This window comes from Styela clava, chromosome 3 (assembly GCF_964204865.1).
Source record: "Styela clava chromosome 3, kaStyClav1.hap1.2, whole genome shotgun sequence".
Lineage (NCBI taxonomy): Eukaryota > Metazoa > Chordata > Ascidiacea > Stolidobranchia > Styelidae > Styela > Styela clava.
This window is the reverse complement of record NC_135252.1, coordinates 14,572,475-14,595,006: the sequence shown is the minus strand read 5'-3', so window position 1 is coordinate 14,595,006 and position 22,532 is coordinate 14,572,475. Positions and strand designations below refer to the sequence as shown.

Below are 22,532 nucleotides of genomic sequence, written 5' to 3'. Positions count from 1 at the left end.
TCGATATAAATAGGGCAAAAATAACAAAAACATGCAAAATTAATTACAAAACTTCTGCGACCGAACACTTGTCAATCAAACGTACCCGGTAAACCGTATCGCCATGACCCCGGAAGTCAGTTGATTGCGTTGCCAAAATCAAATGTGTGAATGTTGTTATGAATTGCTATACTGTCTGTATTATATTGTATTAGCTAGCGTACCGGTACAGTTTATTTTCATTTAAATGCTGATTTGGTCGTCGCTTAGGTGTTCTGAAGTTGGTTTTATTTTTATACTAAATACCGGTATTATAATTAAAATTACTAAACAAACTACTGAACTACGGCACCGCAGGTCTCTAGGTACCGGTACCGGTACCGGTATTGAGGTACCGGTAGGCCTAATTGGGTTGGAGCATTGCAGTACCGGTACCGGTACAGGAAAAGGGGATTGAAGTGCCGGTATTCTGGTATTGATATAGCAGTATCAGAGTATAGTATTAAATATTGAACTTATCCTGTTTGTTTATTGCATGAAACTAGCTAATACAGTAATATCAACATGAGTTTGATGCTTTAATCGTTAGGCCATTTCCGGTACGATACCGGTACCGTACCGGTATTCCCACACAAACTAACAGCGTTTTGATTTATATTTTTATCCAGACCATAGTTCAACTTCCAATCATTGAATCAACAAAGTTATCAATCTGTGATTAGGAAAATGATTTTAAAGAAAACTTTATTTTTATGGACAATTTATATAATTTTTGTTTTCTCTTTCCAACTCGGACTTGTGCAATGTGAAGGAGATTATTATGATGTTTTGGGAGTTTCAAAAGATGCAACAAACAAAGAAATAAGAAAAGCTTTCAAAAAATTAGCATTGTTGCATCATCCAGATAAAAATACAGTAAGTGGTATACTTTTGTAAATTGAAGTTCTTTCAACTTTTAGGTTGTGATGATACGGTACAGCGGTAAGTGTTTAACCCAACCTACCAATTGCTGAACTATGTCTGCATGTGGTCATCCAGTCACCGTTGGTTACAAATTTTGGGTTTATATTCTGCAATGCCCCCCACCTCACCCAAGATGTAATGAATTAACGGGTCCCAAATTATAGTAGCTTCCCACTTAGCATTAAATGTTTATTTATAGCCTTGTCAGCAGTGGAAGGCTGAACGTAGCCTATAATATACAGATATACGGTAATCTCTCCATTTTTTTTAAACCCCCGAAAGCATCTTTCACCTTTGACTATTTGGTTGCCCAGTACATTTTTAACTCCTGAAATGTCCTCTCAATATGAAATTTTAGTAAATTTGCTACAAATCAGTTGTAATAAAGTTTGAGATATATCTATTTTATCATCTACATCAGTTGTGTGCAAAATTTGGTAATGAAAGATCTGAAATATTGACAAGGGCCACACAAAATGTCTTGGCGGGCTGGGACATGGCCCGCGGGGGCCGGATTTCTCATGGCCCTCCACTTGCACACCCCTAATCTAGATAATAAATTGATTAAAAAAAATGAAATGTGCTATTGCTCTTATTTATATTTATATATTTTCGATTTTTAGAATGATCCCCAAGCACATGAGAAATTTTTAAAAATTACCAATATTTATGATGTTCTGAAAGATGAAGAATTAAGAAAGAAATATGATCGATACGGTGAAGAAGGATTGAAAGATGATTTCAAGGAAGGAGGATATGAAAGTTACAACTTTTATAAAGATGAATTCGGTATGAAGATTGTTATTCTCGGTGACCGTACATTTGAACCCACGTACATTTGAACCCATGTGTATATCCACGGGTTCAATCTATATGCGGGTGCTAAAACCCATGGGTTAGGGTTAGTATGAGTTCAACTATCCGAAAAACAAAAAAAATTCCATAGGTGCAATAGCATACAGGTGCAATTGTCATGGGTTCAAATGTACGTGGGTTCAAATGTAATGGAACCGTTATTCTCATACGGGTTACAAATAGTGCTGGGTAGCCATATCACTGAGCTGTGGCATTTTGTTGGAGCAGGAGCTGGAGCCCAGCGTATCATATTCATGGCGCTACCAGAAATTTTAATGGCTCCAGATCTTGAATTTTCAATATAGATTTGAAACTTTTTGATTAAATTTGCATAATATAAAGTTTGAATTGAAAATTTAAAACCCTTATATCATGATTTTGAGTGCCATCGAAATTGCATTTATGTTAAAAGTTCAATGATAGTGGTCTGTTTCAATGTACTGTGGTTCCATAGCTGGAGCCATTGTGATTTTGAACCATTTCCCCAGCCCTCGTTCTAAATGAGGCAGATTGAAAAAAAAAGCCAAAGTGGGCTATCTGTAATATTTTTTCACTATTTATGCATTCAAAATATCAAGTTCAGAAGATATTTCATGTAGATGTACAGCTTTGATCATGGCTCTGAAACTCAAGTATTCTCTTCCAAGGTTTCAAATTTTATTCATTCATTTTGTTTTGCAGGAATCTACGATGACGATGCAGAAGTTACAACTCTCGATAGATCAGATTTTGGTAATGTGTAATATAAAGATAATATCCTTTAATTTCAAGTGACTAAGAAATGATATTTATTTTCTGATTTTTTGAGTATACAAGACATGAATAAGTTGATCAGTATTAGTCTGACAGATGGAGCCTTTAGTTCGTATAGAATGGACATTGATGACTAAAATTTCACATAAGACCATAAAATGTATAAAATATCATTTCTGTAGTTATATATGCATATGTTAACTTTTTTATTCGGTTGTTTTTATAGAACATCTTTTTCGGTATGTTTCTCCAGTTCTTACTCTCCATAGCTTTCTGCTCTTGGACAATTTACTTACATATAAAGAGTAATCTAAATACAATTTGACTTCAATCTGAAACATGATTTAAAAACAAAGGGTTGGGCTAGAAAAATGGCTTTTTTTTGATACATCATGAATTGTTATTTTAATTTATCAGAATCCGCTGTCAAATCTGGAGAAACATGGTTTGTTAATTTCTACTCGCCAAGATGTTCACATTGCCATGAACTGGCCCCGACCGTGAGTTCTATTCATTTTTATGTTTTCTTTTATTGATGTAGTACAATACATTACAAAGACTTGTGACTACAAATAATAATAATGATGCAGTAACCGACCAGTGTTCATGTGAACCACCCTATGCTGATGAAGATTCCAACAATTCTCTCGCATATAATTTTTTTCCGCTAGACTCTAACATGTGAACCTGCCTAGGGTAATCAAAGATGTGATGGCAAATTTGTTCCTAGCGTGATGCTCTGATTGCTGAAGTGTATATATATACATAAAATGATAACAGTAGCGTTCCATATTTACTCAATTTTGCTATCCTAACTTCAATGTTATAGTCATAAATTATAAGTTATTGGTATCTTAAATATATACAGTATATATCAGGGGTGTGCAACAAGCGGCCTATGAGCCACGACGAGCTATGTAGTGTGGCCCTTGTCAACACTGAGATTTTCCCCAATCAAGCTTGAAATTTTAATCCGACAGTGTATGTTTAAAAAGGAACACACAGGTATGATTATGTAATGTTTTTTCACTTGTCGCAGCGTTAAATCTTCTGCCGTTTTGCCTGGTGCCCTCGTTACTGTATCTGTAAGTAATAATTTTTGTGTCGTATGGCCCAGCTAGATGTCTAAATTTAGTTATATGGCCCACTGACAAAAAATGTTGCACACCCCTGGTATATATAAATTATAAAAAAAAAAAATTCTGCTTTGCCATATTATTTAAACATTTTATAACTTCATTTTTACAATATTATCAGTGGAGAATAATTGCTCAAGAAATGGAAGGTATTATCAATATTGGTGCCATGAATTGCAGAGATAATCGCTGGACTTGCCAGGAAAATGGGATTCATAGTTATCCATCACTTGTTTTATTTATTGGGGGCCGGAGGGTGAGTCCCAGGAATGACACAATTGCATGTGCACAATTCAGAATGCATGCTGTCGCTAGGAGACTCCGCTTTGATTTCCACTTTCCACCATTTCATCTTTACCTCACTTGCATGTTGAATTTATATTTTTTTCTCACATTTTTATTCTTGTCTACAAAGTGGAGAGAGGTGGCAAGAGATCTTGAAGATATAGTACATATTGGTGCATTTGAGTGTGGAGGTGAATTGAAACCTATTTTTGTTCGTCATTTCAGTACTGTTATTCTTTATTAAAGACTTTCACTTTGTATTGGATTAGTTTGTGCGGTGACTCGTATCCATCCATAAATGTACAAAAATAGTCTTTCAAGTTCGTTACACCAAAATTTTTGATTATAGAAAATATATGTGAGAAGGGAATTTTTGCTATATCTGGGTGCATTTGTTAATATATGATTTCAAATTTACCTTCGCCTGGAGGAAATCTTCATGAAACTCTGTTAAATTTTATCTTTTTATACGATTCTTAATCGCACTTTTTGGTAATATATTGAATGGATAGAGAACCAATTTATTACATCCAGGTATAGGGGGTGGCCACTTGCTAGTTGGATTGGGATTTGAACCAGAGAAGTGTAATCGCGAAACCAACACAGTTGAATTTGATGCTTTAATCGTTAGGCCATAATGCCCACACATACTAACAGCATTTCGAAAAAGCAGTATAGTACACTCACATTCTGATAATGTAAAACAACGTTTCAATACATTTATGCATACAATATCCAGGTAAATTACCTTTTAGTTGAGAGATAGGAAACAGGATGCATATTACAGGAACAGGATGAATGACTATTCAAATAATACATATATATATATATCTATTACTTCCTGCTATTAGACGTAATTACTGATTACTTCAACTGAGGCATCTGATATAACATTTTTTACTAAATTCATATCTCAACCCACTAAGCAGAGTTTAGCAACAATAATGTAGATACTGATGTATCGTAATTTGATATATCTTGATATACAAAACATTGTCCATGTTATAACTATATTTTTATTTTTGCAATTGTTTGCCATTTTTTACTGCGAACCAATGTGAGCTTTTATATTGGATATAGTATTGGGTGTTTGAAATTGAAAATCCTCTATTAGCGGTGGGCCAAATGTGCTTGTTCTATCAATTACTATATTTTGCATGCTTCCTTATTGAACATGTTCATAAAAATTTAATCAGAAAAGCTTGCCAACATAACAGTCACTTGTTTCATGCATTAGGGTGCATCCGAATCGAGTATTTAAATACCTACAATCAAAATTGTTTATTTTCGAAATAGTAAATTTTAACTTTAGGAAAATTTTAGAATAGCTTTATTGAAATTTGTCTGTTTAAGCATTTCACATCTGATCGTCAGACTACATCGATTTTACACATTCGACTAAAATTAAGACATCAATAAAGACAAATCAGCACATCCATACTAAATTGAATTTATATGAATTTAATGATTCTATATATTAAATTTTATTCGGGAGAACATTACCGCATCTACAGTGCAGTATGTATTCGGAATAGTATATTATTTGGTTTGACCATACCTGCAAGCAGCATATTCATTTTTTATAATGATATTCTTTTGTCATGCAGGAAAAAACAGGTTTTGGTGTATGAAAAAACGTATTATGGCTTTTCCTCACCTTGTTGTGTATCACAATAGTTCACAGGTACACTGAATCAAAGTATAGTAGATGAAGTTGTAGACGAGTAGATTTTATGTAGGTAGTTCAGGGTGCACCAGAAGTATGCGCACCAAGATGTCGCACAACCTGAATCCTAACCGGTACACACATATTATGTTCAGGTCGTGCGCCATCTTTGTGCGCATACTTCTGGAGGTCTGAGAGTTTTTTTTTCGTCGGGCGGTTGTAGGTGTAATTGATAAAAAAAAAATAATGCTTCATGCAGTAGCACTATGCATGAAATTTGGATGTTTTTAAAATTTGCATGTTTTTTCATCTAAGCACCTTTGTTTAAATATTGCATGTCTCTCTTTTTCTAGTTTTACTATCATAAATGCATGCATGGGTAGTATTTTTGTTATCAAGAATATTCCCAATAGCCAGGTTTTGAATATTCTGGATAGTATTATTATTCAAGTTGTGACTTAGATTTTGCCATTGGGAGATAAGTATTTCTCAATGCAGAACGATTTCTAATTCTTCTGAAACTCAAATTTTCTGTGTCTCTGCAGCCTATACCATATCGTGGAGATCGGAGCAAGAAAGATTTGACGAAGTTTATTATGCAATATGTCAATGTTGAAGTTGTAGAACTATGGTCTGGAAACTTTGATACAGAAGTTGGAAAACCTGCTCATAAAGCATTACCTTGGGTTGTTGCATTCTGTGGTGGGGGAGATGAACATGATGATGAAGAACTTGATAGTGGAGCTGATTGTCCCACGATGAAAACAAGAAGAAAACTTGCAGGAATGCTGGTAGGTATAGGTAGTTAGGATCGAGGTGACAATGAATGTGACAAATCGAGGTGACATGAATGTGAATCCTGCATATAAAAATATCAATCCAGCACAAATTACGAGAAGATGATAATTACACCCAAAGAACGGTGGTTCTCAAGCTTTCATGATTCGTGTGACGGTGACCCCTTTCCAAAGACCTGAAAAGTATATATGGGGGCACCTGTCATACCGACTCTCAACTAAATTTATTAAATTCATAATGATGTTTGCCAATTGATCACAATTATCTGCAGAAAGTAAACATGAAAGCAGAAGAGCAGGACTTTTGAGGAGATTTGAAAAATGAAACTAAAAATTACTTTTTCTAGTGGATTTAACGAACTTTAAGCACTGAAAATAGTATTGAAACTATTTTAATATCACCACTGCTGACTACGCTGAGCGGATATTGAATATTTATTATTTGTTGATCTAAATTACATATACTTACACAGTATGTTACTTTTATTTTTTAGAGAAATCTTGCAACTGTTGCAGTAATAGATTGTGGAACATCTCCACAAACTTGCAAGAAGTGTGGTAAAACGGCAGGAATTCATTTTTATCCAAAAGGCACTTTTCCATCTGGAAAAGATAAGAGTGTAGTGCTGAATTCGCTTGATGCCAGAGAAATTTACAATCAAATAATGAAAGATTTAATACCAGGTCTCCCAAATATTTCAAGTTCACAATTAAAGGTAATAAATTGAATATAAAGTCTAATGTAAAATTACTTGACGTTCAGTTGAATTGTCATGGTGACGTTGACTGTCTCTTTTGCCCAATTCATATGCATCAGGGTCTAGAACCTGGAAACACTGAACCGTGAAAATTGATGAAACTGGAGCCAAGCTTACCATACTGGATGGGGCGAACTACCAGAAATTTTATTGACTTCAGCACCTAACCATCTGATTTTTTTTTATATTTATTATTTAATATTGCATGATACATTGTACGAATAATAAAATTTTCCTTTATTCAGCTTAGATTTTTTTCATTATTCAATTTCTAATATTAATTTGAAAGTTTAATTTTGGAATTTTAAATCCTCATATCAGGATTTTGAGTTTGAGTCTCGAAACTACATTTGAATCAATGTTTCATGGTCATACTCGTACCTAAAAACATTAGCTTTGGAGTTGAAACTGGTGCCCAGCTCAGATTTAAAAAATGAAGCTTTGGTGTGAGACTGGGTAACTGTTTGAACATACTGTGGCGCTGTGAGTTTTGCCCGAGCCCGTTTTGATTCCAAATCAGCTCTCCAGCCCTGACATGCATATTGCCTATGTTCACATTGCATAGTTTTTCTGGATTGTATTGTTTCCTTGGTTCCTTATTTAGGAAAATTCTTAGTTATTGAATATTAGGAACTTAGTGTGAGAAACTATTTTTCACGCTGCCTTTTTCTCTCAATTCGTATACTTGGTCACATAGCAAAGATGTCATGTCGATATTTAAAGAAAATCGGTAGCTCTCTCCAATCTATGTTTAAGTGGCCACCTCGAGCCTTGTATTGATCTCAAATAAGGTGTTTTTTTACAACGATTTTACATCCACTTTGTACAACCTCTGGCATTTCCTACCCATTTTATAATGACACCCGGGGAAAGGTGGCGAGTATGGCATTTTACCTGCTGTGCTGCCATACCACTAGACTTTGCCGAAGTGGCAAACAACTCTCAAAAGGCCGTAAGTGCTTCACTCTAATATTTGGCTTATACTTAAATATATGTGTCAAATTGTATGATATGTGTTTAATTTTATTAATATTATTTTCAGAGCAAAGTTGGGACAAAACCAGTGTTGGTATTTTTCAAATACGGGAATGAAGAGATAGATCAAAAAGATACAAGTTTAAAAAAATTACCTCTTATACTTAAACAGCATGTAAGCATCTACCTACTTTATCTTTCTGATTCTTCTTTTCATTGGACATTGATTGTAGCTTGCGTAACACATATAAGCAATCATTCATTTTAATAATGTGTATTCCTGCAAAAGTGTTCAACTTGTGTTTACTTAATTTGTACACAACACAAGATAAAATATGCTTAATAATTTGAAACAGATCAAATGCAAGGCTGTGGTTATTTATATAATTAATCCACAATTTCATATTACTTATAAAAAAGTTGTTCAATTATTTTTGATAATAATAATAACATTCATATTATTGCAGAAAATCGATGTCAGCGTATTGGACTGCGAAAAGGAAAAGAAATTCTGTAAATCAAAAATGTATCTCCAAGAGTCAACTATAGCTATTTTCAAAGGAAAGGGATTGGACATGTTTGAAATATTTCACGGTAATTTTTTCATAATGTAATTTTTTATTTTATTCTAATATGGCACTTATCCACAATAATTTCACTCAGAACGAGGAGTACAAGCAGCCCCACTATGGGAGGGCCGGAATCGTTCCGGTTCGGGATAGTCTACCCATTTATTACACCCTGGGTGAGGTGGAGCTTGATTTGGAATTGGAAGGTGTGACAAGAAGCCCAAACTTGTACGGGCCTCTGAAAAGCGCCACTTTTGAATGGTGCGGTTGCGAAACGAGATTTTAATTTAATCTATCTAGTATGTGCGAGTAATTTCAATTCCTTAGCAGTACAATGCCTATATCTGTGCTTGTGCGAAGCGAACAACGCATGTCACAGGATCAATAACCAAAATTTTTGTGTCTGCAACTACTAGAAAGCCTATGTTAAGTAAAGGTGCGGCCTGTGGTTTCAGTCAGTTATTTATATCTGGCTTTGTGCGTTAAAGGTTGCACACCTCTGGTCTAGTCCCTTACAACTAGAAAATAAATAAATGATTCTTTTGGCGTTTCTTGGAGCTTCTCATACTATTCATGATCCACAAATATAACTATGAATTTTGTAGAGTTAAGCATCGTTGTAAGCTTCAATGACAGGAATGATTGCCGTTAATGGCAGAGCCATTTTATACTTTCTATAGTTGCCAGAACATGACACTGGAATGTAAGGTTGCCCAATGGGTACAGATTTTACACTCTCACGATTGGTAACTGGCACAATTCAACGTTAGGGAATCTGTACTGAATATGGTATCGTAATTACATCAAATTTAGTTACAATATTTTTAAGGTCGACAAGGAACTTCTGAATTGAGTGCTTTTGCTCAAGAAAGCTCTCGAACTAGAGTAACAACACTAAATCCAGAAATATTCGACGAAGGTGAAATCAACGAATCTCAGAAACCTTGGTTCGTGGATTTCTTTGCACCTGTAAGTTATATTGTAGTCAATTGAGTATACCAGTGGGTGGCCTGTCTTGAAAATAGTAACTTGTATTGAGGGTGGTCCATTTGGCTTGAAGATAGTACATTCTGCTGAGTATTAGATTAGGCACATGCTTGCCATCGCACGACCATCGGTGAGCAAAATTGAATATTTTTAAGAAATCTAATGATAACTCGAATAATTACAATGATACTAAGTTACTGAAAGACTCTAAAAATTGTAGTGATACTGGTTCATGGTAATTCTTGATCGATAGTCGGATGACATGATCTGGGTTTGACATGAGATTTAGCTGTTTTATCCTCATTGCATAAATAAGAGGCTTAACAATAGATTGATTGTATGTTATACTTTTTGTCAAATCTTTTTACCTTATCCAGATTTTTTTTATTGGCATTCTCCGATGTGAATGATTGAATCACATATTATATCTCTAGGTTAAAAAATTTTCCAGTCTAGAATTTAGAGAACCAAATTTTGAAAACAAATTCTGCCTTATGCAAGTCTTCTTTAATAAATCGGTATGTGATATAGAATTCCGTCATGTATTATTTTTTAGATTTTTGCTTTTTTTATCTCACTTCAAGTATACCTTTGTCAAAAATACAATTTTGAAAAACTTGCATATCTTAATAGTACTGTTATTACATTCCAGTGGTGTCCGCCGTGCAGAGCATTATTGCCAGAACTTCGTGAAGCATCCATGATTCTACCGTCAATTAATTTTGGAACAATTGATTGCACAAAATTTTCAGAAGTTTGTAACAATGTAAGATTTATAGGGATGTTTACTTTCGTGAATAGATTATTAATTGTTTTGCTTTCTTAATATTTAACTCAAGTTTCTGAATAAATTTCATTTTAATTTTTCAATCTGTAAGCAGAGACTGAACTACACTTTTGACTCTCTCAAATATTTGATTGATTTTCACTTTACTTGAGTCACATTGCCACTCATATTAGGACAATTTTCTAATGTTATTGGTAATTTTTATTTTTGGAAACTTGTGTGTTCCGAGATGGCCGAGCATGATCAATGATGTCATTAGTTACAGATGACTGATCATGATCAGCCAGCTGTGGAAAGCGAAGGGACCACATGATCTCTGGAGTTTGGTACTCAATTCTGTTACAGGGTTATTGGACTAACTTTGGTTATGGGCATTTACTAATTATACATCTGTACTGAGTTAACCGTCAGCCCAGGGATGGGCAGGGTTTTTGGACTAGGAGCCAATCATTTTGCCAACCCAGACTGGTGGGCCATGTAAGACAAATGTAGAGGTTTACATTTCATGAACAATATTTACATTGTTACAAAAGCAAAAGTGGAAAACAATAAGCCTCATGCCAAAACTAAATTTATTTCTAATCTCAGCAATTTTCTTGAGTTATTTTTTTGTAAAACATCAAAATTTGGTTGTAATTTGGTTGCGGCAGAATCAGGCGGGCCAGATTGAAATTCCCAACATGCCGGATTTGGCCCGCGATCCCTAGTGTGCCCGTGTCAGCGTTAGCCCGTAGTCTTGTTGACTACCAATTTAAGTTAACCAATATAATATCTTCATTTTCAGTATGGTATCAATTCCTACCCAACCACAATGTTATTTAATGGAAGTGTAGTCACGGAATACAGTGGACAACACAGTTCGTATGGAATCAAGCAATTCGTCGAGGTAACTTTGTTACTTTGTCTTGTTAATTTCCACCAGACGGTACTAGAGAGCAACGAAAATCCCGATTTTTCGCGCGTTCACGCAATCAAGCGCCACGAGGCAATTTTATCTTATTTAACAATTTAAAATCAAGCAATTCGTCGAGATAACTTTGTTACTTTGTCTTGTTAATTTCCACCAGACGGTACTAGAGAGCAACGAAAATCCCGATTTTTCGCGCGTTCACGCAATCAAGCGCCACGAGGCAATTCAATATTATCTTATATAACAATTTGGAATCCAGCGATACATCGAGGTAACTTTGTTACTTTGTCTCGTTACTTTCCACCAGGTGGTACTACAGAGCGACGAAAATCACGTTTTTTCGCGCGTTCACGCAATCAAGCGCCACGAGGCAATTTAATTTTTTCGTAGTTAACAATCTCTCTCGACAATTCTCGACGGGGAAGTGGACATACCAGTCATTCTCCAGCTCAGCATGGTTTATCATATTAGGAGAAATTTATTTTGAAAATACCGGCTGTTCTATTTTAAAATTTATTGTGAAATAAATAAAAGTACTTGTAAAACGGGTTTATATAAAATTAATATAACAAGTATATGTAAAGTGCTAACCATATCCTTTTATTGGAAAAACGAGCGTAATTAAAAATTGTTATGGTTAATTCTTCCTTGTAGCTGTAAATTAAATATTAATTATACCGCCATTTGAAATTGTTTATGTCTTGCCTTGAGCAGAATCAGATCGTTTAAACGGAACACGTTTCTTGTAAACAAAATAAAGCTGTTTATACGCTTATGTTCGTTTCCCTTCATTTTAATTTAATCAGAATAAGTTCTTATTAAACACCAATAAGACCTATGAATCGCTTTACTGAGTTCTCGTTGTTGTTAAAAAAAAATCTTATTCCTGTAATGAATAATTGTAATGAATTAGACATTCGATTTTTAATTTTCAGAAGAAAGTCGCTAGAAGTCTTATTGCTTTTTATTTTATTTTTTTTATCGAGTTTCCTCCAAATCATATTTGACACGAAAATTCACCAAACCTTTCGCTGTTTTATTTTAATTAAAATGAAACACTTTTTTTTCCGAATTGACGCACCAACTTGTCCAACCATTCCCCCATAGCGATAGGGCAATTCACCTTCCGAGAAAATTGTCATGCGCAGAACTTATTGCAACCCGCGTATGGAAATTTATGATTCCGCAAATGGTTTGTTAACAGAGAAAAGCATGCAAATCTTACGAATATTTTTGTATGTAATATATATAAAATTCTACCTAATCAAGTACATTGGTTAACCATGTTTTGTTGACCTTTCACGCACAGGTCGATGTATAATTATTTTCATATTAAAGACGATGTTTTCGTTGCGTATAGGTACTTGACCTATGTACTGGTACTGTATAAAACCGGTTATGTATCAAAAAGTAGTTTTGTCAGTGTTGTAAAATTCCCAGTTCTTGAGAAAGTTTAAAGTTTTATTTTTCGAAATTTTGATCGAGCTATTCTCAAATGCTGATTCAACTGTGTTCATCGAAATCGATATGACGCGATTTGTTTCAGGTGCTGACGCATGTCGAAAATTCCGTCAAAATATTACATTGAATAATACAAGTCCATACAAATGGGATTTACGTATCATAGTCTTTATTTTCAGCAGAACATACCAGAAAAAAAAAATTTAAATCTAAACACGTCCACAAATCTTATAACAACTCATCAACCACTAAAAATTTTCTATGACGTAAAAAATTATATCATCATTGTGGTTTTATGACTTATTATTCCGAATTTCGTCATTTTTTCAAAACATAAAAAACATATACTCTTATATAACTATTTGTAAAATTTTAATGGATTTCCGCATTTTTTAATTACGCTTCTATATTTGTCGCGTTCATTTTGAAGACACCCGTTATACCAACATGAACATAACGTGTAAATTCTAAATTAGCAATTTTCAATAGTTTTATTATTTATTTATTTTTTATTGTGCCATTTTAGCTTTTGGTCTTTCATTCGGTTTCAAAATATTTCTTTCCATTAAGTCCGTCCAGTTTCATATTTTACTGATTGGATCGGGCTAACTATCCAAATCGGTTACACGCGTTGTTCACGGTATGTTCAGGCAGGGAGTCGTCTGCAATTCTGACGCGCCATTTTGGTTTCATTGACCGCATCAGAAACTGTTCGTTGTTATTTTCAAATTTTAATTTCCGAATACATTGATATGCATTCTGATGCAAAAGCACGATTTTATTAGGGGGCGTAGTAATTCGAAAATATTCAAAAATCCCATGTTTCAAATCGATACTTTTTATTGCCTGGTACAGAACGAAATTTTATAACAAAATTGTCCCGCCATTTTTTGTAGTGTGAGCCAGACTCTCTTTTAACATGATGTCGCCAGTGTATTGAACGCTGGATAAAATGCTTGGACCACCAAAATTTCAAACCAACTTTGTACAAAAAACGTACTATAGCATATTCACTGCTATATGTGATACTCGTTTGTCAAGCTTAGGTCGACTGGGTTGGGTTATTTTCTTTAAAATAAATCTATATCTGGTTTTAATTCTACCCAGCCCGAGGCGAGGGTGCATATTTTCACTGTATTATTGCTATTAATATTATAAGATAATTTCTTCCCTTTTTGGAGTATTCGCCGAAAGATTACCATCATCGGCAAAATGCCTTAGGCCGACCACAGACACGATAGCAATAACAAAAACGCCTTTACGTACCAGTCATCGCCTGGAAGAAATATTCCTGCATTTAACCCTGTTTTACCCTCATCCATACCTTGTGTTAAATACTCCGTAGTTCTCACTCAAAATGATACCTCCGGGTTAATTTACTTCGCTGGGCTCGAACGAGATATAAAATTACCTGCTTGTTAACATTATTTAGAAAAAAGTTTTGAAAGACGAGTAAAAGTAGACATCTTGTAATGAAATACCGGTTCAACTGGCTACACCGGCCCGCCTTGCGAAGCTAATCTTTTTCGCACACGATTTGTTTAAAATATGTTTACAGGTTTCGTCATGCTCTCAATCAGAAATATCTTCAATGTAGCTTTTTATGTAACCAAATCTAATACTTTGATGAACTACGCCTCATAAGCGCTGTTTTTCTATGGGCCTAGTTTGGTGGTACTATTTTTGGTATTGTTTCCGAATTGTTGTTTTACTATTTTTTTTTGTATTTGCAGGATTTAATCAACCCTCCCTACGTCCACCTTACTCCGAAAACTTTTACATCTCGCGTTCAGCAGAGACCAAAAGGGGAGACCTGGATTGTGGATTTCTATGCGAATTGGTGTGGACCTTGCCAACAACTCTTGCCTGAATGGAGAAGAATGGCGAAAGTATAAATTTTTCTTTCGTCGTAATTAATAGGTTGCTCTTAGGTCTTGTGCACATTGCTAAATTGTACGGGCGCGCTGTACACTTTTTTGATTTTCTAATCTTTGAAATATAAATTGACAAACGCTCCACTTGGTCTACGCCCTACCAATGGTCCTCTTGTAGCATGTGTACCAGGTTAGTGTTATGCCATAATTTTTTCCAGTTTTTTTTCTTTCGTTTTTCAGTTCTATTACGAGTTCGGGGACTGTCTGTGTCAGCAAGTGAATATCTCTCCTGCTCATAGGCTTCAGTCCCTTTACACAACTTGATGTAAATTAGGCGAATAAAATTAGGCGCCATATTGGTGCACACACATCTGGAGCGCCCAACGAATAATACAGATTCGAACTCTGATATATTATACCCTGTAGAGTCGTAGACCATACCTTCAAAATCGAAATGGGCGCCATGCTTTAGTGGCCTAAGCGTATGACACTACTACGTTTGCATCGTTGTTTACACTTCCCTGGTTTAAACTGTATGCCAACCATACAGCCAGGGTGTAAAATACCGGTAGGCAAAAATAGTTACAATAATTCGTAAGTTATCATGACACTCGGAACTCATGTAACTCATACAAAAAACGCGCGATTTCACGGCAAATTGGAAGATGATAGTAGATTGTTCAGAAGTTTATCTGGCAGGGAGAGTATTCAAAAACCAATGACACTAATTATTTTTGTACAATCTTCAAATCCCATCGATTTTGGTTTAAACAAGTGATACATTTTATTTCGGCGTACTTTAATATGATAAACAATTTCAGGCAGAATGTGAATATTTTTTTGGAAAATTGTCTCTTTTTTTTCAAGTTGCCAATAGTTGTAAAATTACGTCGCCAACTGTTTATATACGTGCATTTAATTATATATGTGTAAATTATGACTTTTCTATGTTTATCACTGTATCAAGTTTCTCTCATAACTTTGAGAAACCGTCCTACACGAGTTGATTTTTTTACAGGGAACATTAAATAGCATAATTGGGTTTTAGATTTCTATTGTAGGGTAGCACACGACACAATTCAAAGATGAATGGAAGTCGTCAACGATTTTCGCCAAAATAACCTTTTGATCAGCATATATTCAAAAGTTATTTTTCAGGGAAAATTATATCTTTTTTATCGCATCGCGGAAATTTCATTTTGATTGAAATCTTTTTGACCTACTATTAGACCATTTCCTATACTTTCATCTATTGTACGAGAACATCATGTTAGGTAAATTATTTCGCTTTTCACCAATCAGGTTTTTCTGCATGACGACCTTGTTCCCGGAAAATGAATTGTGACTGTGTTGTAGATGCATTACGTGTTCGACTGTCGGACTACTTTACGATCCAGTGTATTAAAACTTGCCACTAAACGAACGAAACAGTTGAAATATTCAGAATCATAGGCGCGATCTTTTTTTCTCATCAGATTAAATTACGCGCACCGTGTTATTATGTGAAAAGAATGTTGTTGTCAAACTGGAATTTACACTTCTCGTCCGCTTAATCGACTTGAAAATAGAATTTACTTCCTCACACGATTTAAAGCTAGATGTCGTTCTTTTTAGTTACAAATTCAATATGTACAAACAATTGTCTTTTTCAGACATTGAACGGTTTGGTCATGGTGGGTGCATTAGACTGCGCAAAACCTGGGCATAATGATTTTTGTCGCAGACATCAAGTGGAATCTTATCCAGAAATTCGTATTTTTCCACCTAAGAAACGAGACACACATAGCCCACTTTACGAAGTCTATCGTGGATGGAACAGACAGTCATTTAAACTTGCAAGCTGGGCATTAAAGTAAGTTCACAATACTGGGAAATTTGTCAGACTAAATATGGATTAATGATATCGTGATATGCCATTTCCTAGCAAATAAATCTGATTTTAATTATTTCTTCGAATTTTATCTGACATCAAGATTATTGCACTTTTGAGGTACCTGTTTTTTCGAACATTTAGCCGCATCGCGTTTTTTTGCGTACTTCAACACGTCACTCTATCGCAATGTTGGTTAGATGTCGTTCGGTCTACTGGTTCATCCGGTTGTAAATCGTGTAATATCACTGCAACGCGAACGACAAAGTAATAATGTATTTCACAATACGCTACTTTATGCGCGTGCAAATGTTTTATAAATTCTGTCGACGGCGCGTGGCTTCCTGCATGGGCTGTATTTTGCAATCATCGGAAACTTGCTGGTTCTTGGACTCGTGATGTAATAATGAAACAGAACCTGATTGAAATAAAAATATGTGGAATATTGTGACTTAATATTGTATAACACACGTGTCACTATTGTGATGTAAGGATTGTAATCATCACTCCATCGCAATGTTGGTTAGATGTCGTTCGCTCTACTGGTTCATCCGGTTGTAAACGTGTAATATCACTGCAACGCGAACGACAAAGTGATAATGTATTTCACAATACGCTACTTTATGCGCGTGCAAATGTTTTACAAATTCTGTCGACGGCGCGTGGCCTCCTGCATGGGCTGTATTTTGCAATCATTGGAAACTTGCTGGCCGAGTATTTGGACTCATGATGTAATAATGAAACAGAACCTGATTGAAATAAAAATATGTGGAATATTTTGACTTAATATTGTATAACACACGTGTAACTATTGTGATGTAAGAATTGTAATCGTGCGCGTGTATTTTCGGTGTTTTTTTCTAACATCACGCTGTTGCCACGAACTTCGGTGCTATTGCCCAGGTGATTATGTAAACTTTTGGCGCCAAATCTTATGGTTTACATGACGTGTAGCTGTAAATCATGCAGCATTCATTCAATAGAAAGTCGTGTTGTTTATGTTTTTATTAACCGTTAAATTTGACTAATCGTCTTTAACATTTCGAAGTTATGATTTTGAATCACGCATGCCTTTTTTGAAACAGTTTTTGCGTATATTCTGAGATATCCAAACTTTCCTTTTCAATTGCTTACAATTTTTAACTAAAGATTTTATTAACAAACTAATTTTAAGAACCTGAAAATCGTCGGAACTTTGATTGATTTAGTTTAATGTCAGATTTTATGAATTAGAAAGAACTATTGTTACTGCAGTGCGGTTAGGATAAACCTGTTAGCGATGTGACGTTGAATACTCTGCCCAGAGGGTTATTCGCATAATGAAAACCGTTGCGGATTTACTCTTCCAATCCGATGTATCTAAACACGTAAATCAACGAGCTGATGCAAACAAACTATTCGTTATTATCTTATTCTCAACAGGTTTCCAAGTGAAAGTACTTATAGTCTATGTTTGACACACCGATTCGTCATTTTTAAGTCGTAATACAGAAGTTTTTAAGAATGCGTGCAGTACATTATACAGTGATGTATGTGACACGCCGACATTGACAAAATTTTTAGAAATGTTCTAATTACACGACTTCAACAAAATTACTCATAGCAAAAATATTTATCTAGTTTAATAAATATTTGTAATTATAATTCATTTTAAGAGTATAGGTTCCTGGTAGAAGTTTTGTTGGTTAGTTTTTAATATGTTAGAATCACTCATGTGATATTACTATTTAGTCGCTTATGTTCTATTGATACTCAATAACAGCCATGTCACGTTTACGAAAAATGCATTTTTTCCGAACACCCACCATCCAATTTCGTTTTATTTGTTCTCTGTTGAGATCCCTTCTGACGACGAACAAAAACTATTCTAATTAGGGTTATTATATCTAATTTCCTCCTTTAGACTTTGTCAAACAGTGCAGGAAGGTAATTTTCTTCATACAAACACAAAAATGTGATTTCGCCTTAGGCCTTATAATTTGCGTGCTTTTAGAATAATTTCAAATAAATTAGATAAAATGGGAAAAGTGTTTTGCCCAGATGCTGTTTAATGGCATATCTTTGATATTAAATATATATCGCACATGTACTGGATATGTATTGAATGTAACTTTTATTGATTCACCTACTTTTGGCATTTTATTTTGTCCTGTATGTCATGGATCCTATATTCCATAATGTTGTTCAACCTCTGACTATCTTCCATGTAATTCATTTTAAATTTTAAAAATGATACATTTCTGCTGCCAAACCAATAAGTGTACCGAATTTTACTATACAAATTTGTGTTGCAGAATATGCTATTATTCTTAATCAGCCGAATTTGATTCGAAGCTGGCGTATAATGAATAGTAGTCAACTTCAAATTACTAAAATTTTACCAATATTTTTATAAAAATAAATTCATTATATCGTATGTTTTGGCAGGTATGTGGAAACGGATGTGGTCGATCTGAAATCGTCTGATTTTCAAGGTGGTTATCTAGTCGATGAAGAACCTTGGTTGATTGACTTTTTTGCTCCTTGGTGTGGACATTGCCACGCGTTTGCTCCTAAGTTCACAATGGCATCGGCGGTGAGTTGAACATATTCTTCATAAGACTTTAAAGTCTGTAGACTCATTACCAGATTATTATTACTAATTCGTATATTTTCGCAATATTTAAATTCGGAAAATTATTTTTTTCCAAAATGTATATTTCCTGGTAGAAAATATTTGCCAGCAAAATCTATTAGTTCAAAAAGCCAACTGATTTTCATATTTTGCCATATTTCGAACCGGAAAAGGAAAATTTTTTAAAACCCAATTTTTTTTTTATAGAAAATGAAAGGAAAAGTTAAATTTGGGAAGCTCGACTGTCAATCTCATCCATCAATTTGCTCGAAGGCAGGTGTCAACGCATATCCAAGTGTGAGGTTTTATCCGCCAACTAATCCAGGAGAGAAAAAAAAGGCGAAACATAGTATAGAATCCCAGGTTAGTGTACTCTGTATACGCAATTTCTCTATTTCTCAGAAGTTCAAGTTTATTTGGCTTCAAACCATCAGCACTCAATGGTCGTGCAGTTTGGAACAACCATGCACATTTGCAAAGCTATTTGGTTTTGGAACTCTTGATCTTCCGCTCATTTCTCTGACAAAAATGGTGTGCCTAAACAGAAACAACCCATATCCATTCATGTCTTATTTAGTTCTGCGAAAATGGAAGAAAATTAGTTGACACTCTGATTTTGTTTGTGTATGAGTGTGAGTTTCAGTATTCTAGGACACTTTGCACAATAGTTATGTTCTATCTAGATTATGTTCGATATGAAATGGGTTCTGTCTTTTGGGCCACTCTGTATGCGTCTAACATAATTATCCATGTTAAAACAATATAACTTATACCGCATAACAAGATCTAATGTTACATTCAATTAGTAATTGATCTTCTCAATTTTTAGGATCCAGATCAAATAGTACGAGAAATTGAAAGATTATTGGAGCCTTATGAAAGAGAAAAAAAGAAAAAACAGAACCGTAATGCTGCTAAGGATTCTAAGAAAATAAACGTGAGTTTGTGTATTTTATATTATTTCCTTAAACTTTTGAATTTTTGAAGTTGTTATTGAATTATCTGATTGAAATAGTCTAAGTGAAGCACCAACGAGAAATATGCATACTTGATTTGTAATGACTTTTACATATTATTTTCCAGGATGAACTTTGACCCCAGTTGTGCGGGATCAGGGAAGAAAACAAAAGCGGATTTTGCAATAGTGGTGTAGAAGAATTGTTCACCAGGAGACCTTGTGATTGACATATTTAATAAAATAATAAATTAAAACAAATCATTATTGACTGTTATTGTTTGTTAGTAAATAGATCGAATTTAAATTTATATTTTTAGCAACTTTATTATTTAACCAACAAAATGTATAACTTTGTTGAACTATGACACGAGACTTTTATATTGAAGCGAGTTGTTTAATATAAAAAATGAAGCTCTCACTTTCTTCATAGCACTTTGAATTTGAGGCCACGTCATGATAAAATTCGATCGAATTAGACCGTCAAAATTTCGTTGCTTTGTTATAATGTGTTTTTGTATACCTAGTATCTTATCTAAGAGAAGCAGAAAAGCTGCTTGGGTCATTTATATTTGCTAAAGATGGGGTTTTAGTTCATATTATGAACGACTGAATTTAAATATATGTATAGGACGAGGGATGTTTTGCCTTGTTTTGATGGTTTTCTTTCAATACTAGTACAGTGCTGTTGTGCCTTCAAAATTTTATATATACCTGTATCCTGAAGTAGATCTTAGTTTGGATGTTCTCCTGTTTCTGTTCCCCATTAGCTACATGATATACCCTATTTTACTAGATAAATTACGAAAAAATTGACTAAAAAAACAGTAATTTCTACTGAATGGATTTTTCAAACACTTTTCTGAATTTTTCGGTTTATACTCTAGTCTAGGAAATTGTCTATCATTTAGTATTTACATAAAATGAAAAAATAATTTCCCAATATTTTCGTTGACGAGGTTTTCAAATCAGCAGACTAGTGCAGTGCGTCAACTCTGGCTTTATTGACTATTTGTTTAGCACTTGTTACTAAATGATTGCTGCATTAAATTTTGATGTACCTTACACACTAAAAATCTTCAATATTGCCAAAGCATAAACAACATGGACAAATCTTCAAATTCGTGGCATATTGCCATTGACGATTTAGGTACAATATGACTTTCCCATTTTTTACATTCATTTTCATTATACATATTACCAATTATGTCTTTGTGAACATTTTCCTCGGCCAGGTCACTTATGGTAATTGTGTATTTTGTTTGGCACATTGAATTGGTAGTGGCTCAATTTTGGTTGGAATATTGCACAAGAAAGTTTTCACAATGACCAAGTTTACTTCAGAAAAATCATTATTAATAATTCTTGGTTGCCTGGTTTCATAGCATGTATGAATCAAATTTGTCAACTTCGATTTGTTCTAGTCGGCACTTTGATTCTACATAATAAAGAAAGTCCATTCTTGTAAAGTTATTTTATTGTACTTCGTTACTGTTTAGCAAAGATTATTAATTTTTCTTTAGTTTCCTTACACACATATTATCCATAATACACAAAAATCAGGTTTACACGTTTGAAAACTATTTTCAATGTTTTTGATTTTTTTTGTTTATGATTTCATCTTGGTTGTCTTATCAATTCAATTGAAAATATTTGGGAAGTTTAATCATTTACTGCGTGAAGATAGTCTGCCCCATCTAACCACTATTTAAACATCGATTTCGTTTGACCCTTGAACCAGGAAGTAATCCTGGCATATTATGAGATCTTATTGAAAAATCGAATTCGTCTTCGCCTGGGCTGAACGGAAGTAATTTACTTTATAGCATGCACCCTAAAAAATTCAAGACTACGCTATTTAAGATGAAGCTTGTTTTCTATGAATACCTAGGATTTGTAATAAACGTTTCCAAGTTTCTGAATAAATTCCTTGTCTTCCAGTACGCTTTGCTTCTGTTGTTTGAGGGGCAGGGAGCACTTGGCAATACGCGTCATCTGCCGAGTTTTAAATTGACTTGAGATTGAGATTGATGAGATTGACAGTAACTGATCATGAACAAAACCTTCGAATAAAGCGTTATCTGCGTTCGTGTATAACTTCTACATTAGATAAATGATGCACGGTGACAAATTACCTTTCGATTTATTATCGGATACGACGGAAAATTATGAATCTTTTTGTTTGTTTTACTGTTGAGACAAAAATCATTCTGAACTATCAGAAGCATCTGTTAAAGATGGATGGCTCTCTCTTATATGTCATCTGTTTTTTTCCCACAATTTCCCTGGTTTTTTAAGCCCTGATCACAAAAAAGCATCGTATTATGATCTTCCCCTA

The 22,532-nt window shown here is 34.4% G+C and overlaps 1 protein-coding gene across 2 annotated transcripts; it reads left to right on the top strand.

The window, feature by feature from the left end:
- Positions 1 to 629: 629 nt before the first annotated feature.
- LOC120342072 (dnaJ homolog subfamily C member 10-like) lies at positions 630 to 22,137 on the top strand. 2 transcript variants are annotated; one of them, XM_039410743.2, is made up of 19 exons: positions 630 to 894; positions 1,566 to 1,731; positions 2,479 to 2,529; positions 2,968 to 3,050; positions 4,102 to 4,162; positions 5,579 to 5,655; positions 6,183 to 6,428; positions 6,929 to 7,150; positions 8,235 to 8,342; positions 8,635 to 8,761; positions 9,566 to 9,705; positions 10,376 to 10,489; positions 11,295 to 11,396; positions 14,615 to 14,770; positions 16,408 to 16,607; positions 19,053 to 19,200; positions 19,447 to 19,602; positions 20,069 to 20,176; positions 20,323 to 22,137. In XM_039410743.2, the coding sequence occupies exons 1-19, from the start codon at positions 706 to 708 to the stop codon at positions 20,332 to 20,334; spliced, it is 2,466 nt and encodes an 821-aa protein (XP_039266677.2). In that variant the 5' UTR covers positions 630 to 705; the 3' UTR covers positions 20,335 to 22,137. The 2 variants fall into 2 exon arrangements, with proteins under 2 accessions (XP_039266677.2, XP_039266678.2); XM_039410744.2 differs by lacking the exons at positions 4,102 to 4,162; positions 5,579 to 5,655 and adding an exon at positions 3,808 to 3,942.
- The last annotated feature ends 395 nt before the right edge of the window (positions 22,138 to 22,532 follow it).